At 35.1% G+C, this 12799-nt stretch overlaps 1 protein-coding gene across 5 annotated transcripts in view; it reads right to left on the minus strand.

Annotated features, from left to right (window-relative positions):
- The window catches only part of POLQ (DNA polymerase theta), a 157749-nt gene that overhangs the window by 119467 nt on the left and 25483 nt on the right, over positions 1 to 12799 (minus strand). For all 5 annotated transcript variants that reach the window (XR_006222195.1, XM_042999132.1, XM_007098338.3 and 2 more), the window contains exons 10-12: positions 10098 to 10240; positions 8470 to 8674; positions 8003 to 8145 (exon numbers count right to left, since the gene is read on the minus strand). Coding sequence is in view for 4 of the 5 variants with exons in the window: in XM_042999132.1 (XP_042855066.1) it covers positions 8003 to 8145; positions 8470 to 8674; positions 10098 to 10240 (491 nt within the window). In the remaining variant the exon portion in view is untranslated. The remainder of the gene's footprint in view (positions 1 to 8002; positions 8146 to 8469; positions 8675 to 10097; positions 10241 to 12799) is intronic.

Genomic DNA, 12799 nt, shown 5'->3' on the forward strand with positions numbered 1-12799 from the left:
TGTTTTATATATTAGGGAGAGTAGTGCCCCATGGCACATAGAATGTATCCCCCATGGATAAGGGGTGACTACTGTACTAGAATAAACTTCTAATGGAACACAGCTCAAAAGAAGGGAATCATAATCAGACAATTACATGAAGAACAATGTTAGGGAATTCCTTTATAATCTTAGATCAAGAAAAGCATTTCTTGCCAATACAGAAGTTCATAAATTCAACGACATTTTTTAAAAATGTGAGGTAAAACACAGAATAAACACAGCCAAAGCCAACTAAAAAACTAGATAAAAATACTTTCAACTTATACTACAAAGCACTATTCTCCCTAATATATAAAACAACCTTAAAAACTTAAGAAAAAGAACAAAACACAATAGAAAAATAAAAGACATGGACAATTCATGGAGGGAAAAAAGCATACTGTCCTTAAACAAATGGAAAAAATGTTCAAATGTATTCATAACTTAAAAATATAAATTAAAAATATACTAAAAAGTATAAAAGCTTATCAATATATATACTCTATTCATCAGGTTGTGGAAAAATAACTACCCTAATATAGCACTGGTAAAATTGAAAAGTGATACAAATCTTATGGAGGGCAATCTTACAAAACCAAAATCACATGTGCCTTTATACTTTATCAAACAATTGTTCTTTAGGGAGTCTTTCCTAAAGATATACCTCCCTCAAAACTAAATAATATATGCACCAAAGTTATTCACTGTAGCATCATTTGCCGTAACAAAATATTGGAAACAACCCAACTGTCCATCAACAGAGAACTGAATAAATAATGGTATACACACACAATGGAGTTATACAGATATTCTAAAAAAGAATTGAAAATCTCCATAAACTGACAGAGTGATTTCCAAGATATATTGTTAAGGAAAAAAGATGGTGCAAAAAAAATGTATACAGTGCACTTACAGTAAGGTAAAGTAAGAATACATATATGTGCTTGCTAGTATTTATAAAACAAAAGAGATATAGTACTTTCTTATTTTATATACTTTATTACATTTCACAGATATTGTCTTTTTTTTTTTTTTAATACAAATTAAAGGTTTGTGACGGTCTTGCTTTGAGCAAGTCTACTGGCACCATTTTTCCAACAGCATTTTCTCACTTTGTGTCTCTGGGTCATATTTTGTAATTCTCACAGTTTATTTCAAATTTTTTCATTATTTTATGTGCTACGATAATCGGATCAATTATCTTTGATGTTACTATTGTAATTGTTTTAAGGTCTCATTAACCACACCCATATAAAACAGTGAACTTGATAAATATTGTGTGTCTTCTGACTGCTCCACTGACCAGCCATTACCCTATCTCTCTCTCTCTCTCCTAGGGCTTTCCTACTCCCTGAGATATAACGATATTGAAATTAGGCCAATTAGTAACCCTACAATGGCCTCCACATGTTGAAATGAAAAGGAAGAGTCCCAAATCTCTCAAATCAAAAGCTAGAAATGATTAAGCTTAGTGAGGAAAGCATATAGAAAGCTGAAACAAGCTGAAAGCTAGGCCTTTTCCACCAAGCAGCTCCGTTGTGAAAGCAAAGGAAAAGTTCTTGAACTTTTAAATTAAAAGTTCTACTCCAGTAAACACTCAAATGATAAGAAGGTGAAACATTCTTATTGCTGATATGTAGAAAGAGTGAGTGACCTTGATAGAAGATCCAAATAGCCACAACACTCCCTTAAGCCAAAGCCTAAACCAGAGCAAGGCTCTAACTCTTCAATTCTGAGAGGCCGAGAGAGGAGAGGAAGCTGTACAAGAAAAACTGGAAACTGGCAGAGGCTGGTTTGTGAGGTTTAAGGAAAGAAGCCGTCCCCATAATGTAAAAGTGCAAGGTTAAGCAGCAGGTGCTGATATAGAAGCTGCAGCAAGTTATCCAGAAGATCTAGCTAAAATCATTAATAAACATAGCTACATTAAACAAAAAATTTTCAATGGAGACAAAATAGTTTACTATTAGAAGAAGATGCCATCTAGGATTTTTCATAGCTAAAGACAAGTCAATGCCTGGCTTCAAAGTTTCAAAGGACACGATGATTCTTGTTAGGTACTTATGCAGCTGGTGACTTGAAGTTGAAGCCAGTGCTCATTTACCATTCCAAAATCCTAAGGTCCTTAGTAATTGTGCTAAATCTACTCTCCCTGTGCTCTGTAAATGGAATAGCAAAGCCTGGATGACAGCACATCTGTTTACAACATGGTTTACTGAGTATTTTAAACCTACTATTGAGACCTATTCAGAAAAAGAAAGATTCCTTTCCAATTACTGCAGACAATGTAGTCACTCATGAGCTCTGATGGAGATGTACAAGATAAAAGTTGTTTTCCTATCTCCTAATGGAATATCCATTCTACAGTCCATGGATCTTGAAGTATAGATAATACTTGAACAATGTGGGGGTTGGGGCACCAACCCCAATGCAGTGGAAAAATCTGTGTATAACTTTTGACTCTCCCCAAATCTTAACTGCTCATAGTCTACTCTTGACGGAAAGCTTTACCAATAACAGAAACAGTCAATTAACACATATTTTATGCTATATTATATACTGTATTCTTATGATATAGCTAGAAAAATGAAAATGTTAAGAAAATCATAAGGAAAATACACAGTACCGTGCTATATTTATTTTTTAAAAATCCATGTATAAGTGGACCTGCAAAGTTCAAACCCATTTTGTTCAAGAGCCAACTGTAATTTTGACTTTCAAGTCTTTTTATTGAAGAACTGTATTTCATAAGGCTATAGCTGTTAAAGACAGTAATTCCTCTGATGGGTCCAGGCAAAGTACATTGAAAACTTTCTGGAAAGGATTCCACCATTCTAGATGCCATAAGAACATTTATGATTCATGGGAAGAGGTCAAAACTTTAATATCAATGGGAGTTTAAGAGAAGTGACTTCCAACCCTCATGGATGAATGTATGGGTCCAAGATTCCCATGGAGGAAGTAACTGCACTTGTGGTGGAAACAGCAAGAGAACCTGAATCAGAAGTGGAGACTGAAGATGTGACTGAATTGCTGCAATCTCATGATAAAACTTGAATATATAAGCAGTTGCCTCTTACGGATGAGCAAAGAAAGTGGTTTCTTGAGATGTAATCTACTCCTGGTGCAGATGCTGTGAGAACCATCAAAATGACAACAATGGATTTAGAATGTGACATAAACTTAGTTGATAAAGAAAGCAGCAGCGGAGTTTGAGAGGATTGACTCCAATTTTGAAAGAAGCTCTACTGTCGGTAAAATGCTATCAAACAGCATCGCATGCTACAGAGAAATTGCTTGTGAAAGAGTCAAATTTCATTGGCAAATTTCATTGTTGTCTTATTCTTAAGAAATTGCCACAGCCACCTCCAACTTTAGCAATCACCACCTGGATCAGTTAGCAGACATCAACATCCAGGCAAGAACTTCTACCAGCAAAATGATTATGGCTTGCTGAAAGCTTAGATGATGCTTAACATTTTTTAGCAATAAAGTATTTTTAAATTAAGGTATGTACATTTTTTAGACAATGCTATTACACACTTAATAGACTATAGTGACTATAGTATAGTATAAACTTATATATACTGGGAAACCAAAAAAGTCATTTGGCTCACTTACTGCATTATTTGCTTTGTTACAGTGGTCTGGAACCAAACCTGCAATATTGCCAAGGTGTGTCTGTGTATTAAAAACTAATGAAAATAGTTATCTATGAAGGTCAGTAGAGGTACATCCTTTTGATGTACTTCTGACTTTTGAATCACATAAATGTTTTAAATTTTCAAAAAATAAAATAGTATATGAAAACTACATGTTTTATTTAACTTAAAACATAAATGTTTATTAACTTGCCACATTTTGAGCTAAGGTCAAGGCCTTTTGTTTTGAGTCTAAGTCTACTGATTAGAATTTATCACTGCTTTCTTATGTAGACCACATCCACAATACACTGAAATTCAATTTGTTTTGGCCAAGTGTAGTTAGATATTAAAGAGAAATGCAAAATAATCTGTGAGCAGTATCCTTCTAGTTCTTTCCCATATTGACTTTTATAACTTTTTTACAGTTTTTACAGTTGTCTCACATATTTCATTAGCAATTATTTTAATGACTTATATTCAATCTGATTTTCATAGAAGTAAACTGGCAGTCTGACCCTAGAACTGATAATCTTATCCACTGTATGATAAATGAGACAGTTTTAAGACCGTGGCAGGTAACTTATAACACTGGCTTTGAGATTCTTCCTAGCCACATTCTCAGGCACAGAACTTTGAGCATATTATCACCCATGTATTACAATTGTTCACTAGAAGAAAAAATGGCCTTGTTCTGGCATTTCCCCTCTGTTCACCTCAACACTGTTTTTTATTTAAATGCATTTCCTGATAAGCCTTCCTAATTCTATTTAACTTTGTTTTTAAGATTTATTTTATTTTTTTAAAGTATTCTCTAGGCCCAACGTAGGGCTTGAACTCACAACCCCAAGATCAAGAGTTGCATGCTCCATCAAATGAGCTGGATAGGCACCCCAACCTTCCTAATTCTCTGATAATTTCAGTTTTATGCTCCCACCACTCACTTGCTTATCGAAATATATGTATCTGCCCCGTTCCCCCAAGCTTTATCAAAGTATAATTGGCAAATGAAATTGGATATATTGAAGATGTATAATATGATGATTTGATACATGTGTTCCTGTGTAATGAATACGACAATCAAGTTAATTAACACATCCATCACCTGACACAGTTACCACTCTGTGTGTGTTTGTGGTAAGAACAGATTTACTCTCTAAACAAATTCCAAGTATACAATACAGTGTTATTAGCTATAATTACCATTTTGTACATTAGATTCCTACAACTTATCCATATTATAAGTGAAAGTTTGTACTCTTTGACCAACATCTACCTATGTTCCCCATGCCCTGGCACCAGGCAACTGCCATTTAACAATATTTCTGAGTTCAACTTTTTCAAATTCCACATGTGAGTGATATCATATTATATGTGCCTTCTTCTCTCTGGCTTACTGCACTGAACATGATACCCTCCCAGGATAATCCATGTTGTCACAAATGGCACGATTTCCTTCTTTTTGATAGCTGAATGATGTTCCATTGTATATAGTTATAACATCCTATTCTAAGCTGATAACAACTTAACTTTGATTACATACACAAACTCAAAAATTTTACTTCTCTATCCCCTTATGTTTTAGGTCATTGATGTTACCATTTACATCTTTTATTTTGTGTATCCATTAACTCATTATTTTGTGTTTTTTTTTTTAATATAGTAGACACATTACATTAGTTTCAGGTATACAACTTAGTGATTTAACAACTTTATACATTATACTATGTTCACCACAAGTATAGTTAACATGTCTTATTATATCACTATTACAATATCATTGACTGTATTCCTTATGCTCTACATTTTATTCCTGTGACTTAATCATTCCACAACTGGAGGCCTGTGTCTTCTTCTCCTCTTCTCCCAATTTGCTCATCTCCCTACCCTACCCCCTCAGTTTGCTTTCTTTAATTAGGATCTATTTCTGCTTTTTGTTTGCTTATTCTTTTTTTTTCCATTTATGAGTGGCATCATATGATACTTGTCTTTCTCATTCTGACATATCACTTAGCATAATATCTTTGAGTTCACAGATTTTTTCTTTTCCTTGACTGAATCCACTTTTGAAGCTACTGAATTTTTCACATCACCCACTGTATTCTTCAGCTCTAGGATTCATGTTTGGTTTTACTTTTTGATGGTTTCTATTTCTTTGTTGAATTTCTCATTCTGGTCATGTACTGTTTTCCTAATTTTGTTTGGTTGACTATCTGTGTTTTATTGTAGTTCACTGAAATTCATTAAGAGGATTATTCTGAATTCTTGGTCAGTCAGTTCACAGATCTCCATTTGTTTAGGTTTGGTTACTGGAGCTTTACTAGTTTCTTCGGTGGTGCCATATTTCCTTGATTCTTCATTATTCTTGTATCCTTGTGTTGGTATGTGTGCATTTGAGGAAGCAGTCACTTCTTCTAGTCTTTACAGGTTTGGTTCAATAGGGAAAGATTTTCACTAGTCAGCCCAAACTAGGTTCTCAAAGGCCAGCTGGTAGAGCCCACAGGAGGGTGGGCAAGGTTTGATGCCAGAGTTTCTGGTTGGGTGGGGCCACTGGCTCAGCCCTGCATTCAGGCAAGACCACTCCCTGGGCTGCCTGATCAGGTGGGACTGTTAGCTGGTCTCTGCAGACAGGCATGGCCACTGGCTGGGCTCTCTGACCAGACAGGACCAGAGACTAGACTCCTTGGATAGGTGGTGCCATTAACTGAACTTTGTGTTCAGGTGTGGCCAGAGGTTATGCTCCATAGTTGGATGGGGCTGCAGGATGGACCCTGTGATCATGCAGGACTTCTGGCTGTGTTCTACAGTTCAGAGTCCCTGCTCCAGCAGGGCCACAAGATGAGCTCTGCAGTTGGGTAGGGGTGTCAGACTGGTTACCTGCAAGGGCAGAGGTACAGGCTGGGCTCTGCAGTCAGGCCTTTGCCTGGGAATCTTAGCTGGGCTTAACTGTTCACCCTGCTTTCTGGTCAAACAGGCAGCAATCTGGCACAAGTGGGTGGAGCCATTTGCTGGGCTCTCTGATTGGGCAAGGTGGCCAGGAGGGATGCAGTGCCATCACTAATCCACACACAAATCCCTGTGAGCCCTACCTCCCATATTGTTCCTCAGGTAATCTAGCCTTGCCTATTTCCCTAGCATTCCCCATAAGGTAAGACAGAAGTGGACTTCCCAGGGAACACTCCAGACTGCTGAGGAAGCTAGATGTCAACCCCAAGCTCTCTTTTTCTCACTGGAGAAACTGTAGGCCCAGAGAATTCCTCCCAGTGTGGTACAGTGCTGGATTAGGGAGGGGCAACACTGTCAAAGTGAAACCACTGCTCTTAGCCTTCTAATGTGGCTTTTCTCAGTTTTTGTGCTCCATGAATGTGTTTCAGCCTAACTGCCAGGTTCTGGGATTTTTAGAAAGGTGTTTTTGTCTGTAAATAGTTGCTAATTCATATTGCTGTTATGGAGACTAGAGCCAGGGGCCTCTTATTCTGCCATCTTGCTTATGTCAGTTCCTACAACTGCTCTTAATTGACAAAATATTTTTAGCCAGGTTCTTTCCAGAGAATACAATCTCAAACCCTATTTTATTCAATTTTTATCAAAATCTTTGTTATAAGAAATAGTTATAAAAGACTATCTAATATATACAAGCCTTTAAAATTCCTTATTGCATTTATTATAGAGATTTTCTCAAGAATATAAGACCCTGGGTGTCTTTTTAGGACTAAATTTCTCTTATGCAATAAAATGCAACATTTTTCCTAATTATTTTTTTAAAGATTTTACTTTTTTAAGTAATCTTTACACCCAACATGGGTCTCGAACTTACAACCCAGAGATCAAAAGTCACATGCTTTACTGACTGAGACAGCCAGGTACCCCTTTTCCTCATTTTTTTGGTTTTGTTTATCTTATCAATATTGAGACTAATCAAGCTTTCCTGTTTGCTGTAGTTGCTAGAAAACTCAGAACCAAAGTTGGCTACAGGAACTGTACATGACTTAAAGGCATGCATGTTTATGTACAAACCTTTGAATTTTATATGATGATCTTATTTTCAACTTCCTGATATTTCATTATACTTTACTATTCTTTTATATATTGTAAAATATGTTTTTTATAAAACACCTCAAATGCTTTTTTGAAAGGTTAGAGAAAAAAGCAGACAAATAAATTAAAATGTCACTATAACATTTAGCTTATTACTTTAAAACAACTCTCTTCTTACCTGTACTCTATTTCCACCACTGCTACCCTAAAGAAGACAAACAAGATGTTCCCAAGATGTTCAGGATTCTATATAAGTATTTTCTCCCCATTTTCACAAACTTAATAGTGAAGAAAACAGAACTTACCAGATAAACAATATGCAAATCATTCTCTAAAACAAAGCCCTTCATTGCTCTTTGGAGGTCAGCAAAAATATCTAAAGTATCAGTTGGAGAAAGTGAAGAAGACAGAGTTGCTGAACCAAGATGTGTTGGATGATACACTTTTCCTGGTTGGGGGCAGGTGAAGGGAAATAAAGTATCAAATGTTAAAGATTAAATAAAACACTGTCTTTCTGTACTCTATAATTTACGTTTTAGCCTCTGATAAATTTTACAAACAGAATTTTGCCCAATGTATGCATATTTATGAGCAGATTCTATGCTAAATGTCTGATGTTGCTAAATCCAACACTAAGTACTAAAAATGAGTTTATATACCACTCGAAAAACCGGTTTCCTTTTATAGTGTTTGAAAAGTCAATTTCCTTTTACTAAGCAGTATAAAGTCAGCAAAGATGAAAAAGTGTATACTGTAATTAAGTCACACTTACCTTCTGTTCCATCACTAGCTTCAGTAATCTGGATGAATTCGTTTTCTAGCAGCCACATTACACAGGCTTCAATTGCTCCAAGTTGAACAGAATCTTGATTCTTCTGAATTCCCAGCTTCCCTTCTCTCATACTCGCAGCCAAAAATGTGCAAGAAGCATAAGTCTGCATATCTTGTGATGTACTTGCCATTCCACCAACTATTATCTGATATAAGAGGTTTGAAATTTTCTGTAACTTTTTAATAAGACATGCAGGCCCTTATGATATAAAAGAAATGAAGTGATTTTGTTCTCTTAAAATATTCTCAGCATCTTAACGTAGAGACTTTTTATTAATTCTTCCATTATCACTCGTTATACATGTAGATAACACCTAATGACAACATCAAAAGTTTCCTTAAAAGTAGATACATTTTCTCATAAATGAAAATAAATGAATCACTATCTATCTGAAATGTAGGAACTAACAACATAGCCTTCCTTCTGAAACATATGGGCATATAGGAATGCTAGTATTGAATATTCCCCACCCAGAAGGGGGATGGGAATGGGTGTAGAAAAAGTGAAGTGAGTTCTGTTTTGTGGATATCATCTTCCTACAACTATATTAAATATACTAATTAAGTGTACTAATTTTCCCTTTGACTTCTTCCATTTAATACAGATTGAAAACATACTAAATCAACCTAAACAGAGCTTACTCCTTTTAATGACCCCAATGCATAGTTTTACCAAGATTTATTTAGTATTTGTGGTATTTTGGTTGTTTCCAGTTTTTTCTTATTGCCAATAGTGCCATAATAACCATTCTTGTACATTTAATTTTATGCAATTTCACAAATACATCCCTAAGTAAAACTCTTAGTTGTGAATCTACTGGTAAATGGCTATGTGTTCTGTTTTGGCAGTGTTGTTGTTTTTATCTTAGTGGATATGTCCAAGTTGCCCTCCCAAAAGAGTTTCAGCAGTATATGAGAATGCCTACTTTCTATATCCTTACCAACCCTATGTTATCAGTTACTTTCCTTTTTTAGTGTGTTTTCGTTTTTGTTTTCAAATGGAGAGCGAAAGGGGAGAAAAAAAGTATGAGCACAGGTACCAGAACCCCTAGCACCAGTACTAAAGCCAAGAGCAAGGCATGCTGGTATATGAACAGAAAAATTTCTGGATGAATACACAAAACACTTAAAAGGAGATTCGTTACCTTTGAGGACCCAGAATAGAAAGTTTTTTCACTTTAGATCTTTCCATGTTCTTTAAAACTTCTAATCATGTCTATTTGTAATTTGATTTTATTTTAATGTCAATAGGTATTATCTGTATGTAAGAACTATGGTCCATTTTTGTCACCTTTTTTAAAAATTCAAAAAATAATAAAGTATACCTAAAAAAGAAAAAGAATCATCTGGCATTTGGGTTTTAATCCACTGTTCTGAAATACGCTGACATAGAACTAGCTGTATTAAACTCCAGGAAATAACTATATAAAATAGAAGACATTCAGACTTGGGAACATTATAAACAATCTCACAATGAAACACAAAGCTAAGATTTTTCTTCACATCATTAAGTTCTATCATCATATTATAGGCTTCAAAGAGCAAATAATTTAGTGAACTCTTCCTTACCTCCAGAATAGCTCTTATCATGCTTGCAGTTACTTCTTCTCCTTCTTGTCTTTGCAAACAGCTACGAACAGGTTTTAGAGATCCTTGAAGTAGAGCTATGCCTTTTGATTTCTCAGAGTTCTTACAAACTAAGATACTCTCACCTATAACCAAAAAAATGCACATTTGCAAAACCCCAACATATTTCCATAAGATACCTGCCAAAGAGAATTTAAGTTGTCTTACTTATTTAAAAAGAAGGTAATAGATGATACCGGTTATTACGATCATAAAATTATTGCTGATGCTTTAATTTTCTGAATTTTGGATTGAAGGGGATCAGAATATGCCATACCAAAACATGCCATTTTGGCATAAGGATTATTTTGACCTGAAGGCACTTAGGAAGTAGCAAACACAGTAAGAGCTCCTGGCCCTCACCCTGTTTGCCTAGATGTAAGACATAAATTTCTCTTTGTGAAGGTGTTCCACTTATCACTTATCACTGGATGCAGAAAGGCAGCACCAAGATGGGTCTGCATAAACCTTACTAAATAATCCTTAACTTCTGTTAGTTTCCAGTATATATTTACTTTCCCACAATTTACCACTTCTAGAAACTCAAACCCCTTTTCCTTGGTCTTGTCACTTCACAATTCTATTACCTTTTGTTAAAAGGGTATAAAGCCCCTAACATCTAACTGCTTCTTTGGGTCTTTACTGGTTCTCTATGAAGTCCTCTGTCTATGCAAAAAATTAAAATATTAATATCAAATAAAATATGTATGCCTTTTCTCCTGTTAATCTGCCATCTGTCAGTCTAATTTGCAGGCACTAGCCATAGAAGCTAAGCAGGCACAGGAAAAGTTTATTTCCTTCCACATAGGAGCAACTGTTTTTACTGAATAATTAAGTATATAGTAATAATAATAGAGGTATTTTGAAAATCATAAAGGAAAATGCAAATACAAATTATTACTGGTTACATATGAAAACACAAATTCAAAAATATTTACAGAAACCTAGAAATTACATTATAACTCACTAATCAAAAAGCTTTAGGTTACTGTGACAATCAAATGAATAAAAATGTGATAGCACTTACACATTATAAACATATATAAAGGTACAATTTATACAAACATAAACTATTATTACAGTAATTAAGACTAGAAAAAAGATAATTTTTTTTTTCAAAAATGAATCCAATAGTAGGGGAAAGGAAGCAAGTAGATGTGTAAGGGGGAAAATGAAGGCAACTTGCATTAGAGAAAACTAAAAATGGCATTGTGGTGGAGTATATTAATCATTCTAGGGAGAGAGAAGACTTTCCTAAAGCTGATTGCTAAACTGAGAACCAAGATAGGATAAAGATAAAGGACTATAAACTTGATGACTGTTGTTGTTTATCCTAGATATAATTACAAAAAGATAGATGCCATCAAACAAAACAATAGCAGCAACAAAAACAGCTGGATAAAATGCATCACCTGGCTCTTATAAACACTACAAAATAGCCCAACTTAAGATAAAAAATTATCTACAAAATGGATCAACTAGCATTAGTGGCAAATACAAAAAGCCACTTTGGGCTATTCAAACTACTTTCAGCTTTTAATCCTTCAGCAAGATGGACAACCCTTTTTCAAAGTGAGCAAGATTTATGAAAATTAATGCCAATATATACAGTCCAAGTCCCTGCTCCCATCTGTCTGAGGAGGTTGTATCCATACTACAATAGACAAGTCAATTAGAATCAAATCAATTATTACTATTTGACTTGTAAATCACTATTTTTGCACAAAGTACCAACCTCTTATACTGGAAGGTTCCAAGAAATCCACAGAAAGATTAAAATGTTATCTAAATAAAACACCATTAACTGTCTAGGAACATTAACATAATTTATAAAATGTAAAGAAGTCATAAAGATGCTACATAATCTAAAAAGCATGACCAAGTATGCATATCTTCATAATTGATATGAAACACTATATTCACACATTCTCCATTTGCTGGAAGTTCTGAGCAAGCATATGTCATCCTGAAATGGAGCATTATGCAAAGTCAAAACTTCAGAAGTTTCCAAGACCTCAAATACAAAGTTACTGTGGTACATTTTAGTTTTGTTTAAATGTTAATCTGATTTAAGGCTTGATAATTTGGCCAGGGTACCAACCTTCCAATTATTCTTCCCTACAAGAAAGAGAAGTATAAGCTAAGAATATAGCAGGGCAAATAAAATCTCCTTATCTTCTATATTACCTTAAAGACCCTCTGACCCTAAAAGAAGAGTAGCTGTGTAAAATGAACTTAGACTCCACCCTCCAGAGTTTGAGCCTACTAAGAAATTAGAGTTGGAAGGAAGGGCAGAGGGAAGAGCAAATAGGAATAGGAAGGGAGTGTTTTTGTCTCTTCCCCCAACCTTTTCTAAACATGTGTAATCTGCACATTTTATAGGTAAAGTAAGAGACAGAGCAGGATAAACTTCTTTGATGCCTATAATAGGGGAAATCCAAGGAGTTGGATGTTTTTTTTTAATCATTAGTATTTTTAGGGCTTAGAGAGGCAGGCCAATAGCCCTTCAGGGATTACAGAGAAGTCATTTGTTACTGGGGCTGAGACACATAGCCATTCTCTCATTTTTCCTTTAATAAAACTCCTACATGTTGGATGGGCACATGGCCACACAGCTAAAGGTTATATTTCCCAGCCTCTCTTGC

The sequence above is a fragment of the Panthera tigris genome, chromosome C2, assembly GCF_018350195.1.
Source record: "Panthera tigris isolate Pti1 chromosome C2, P.tigris_Pti1_mat1.1, whole genome shotgun sequence".
Taxonomy (NCBI): domain Eukaryota; kingdom Metazoa; phylum Chordata; class Mammalia; order Carnivora; family Felidae; genus Panthera; species Panthera tigris.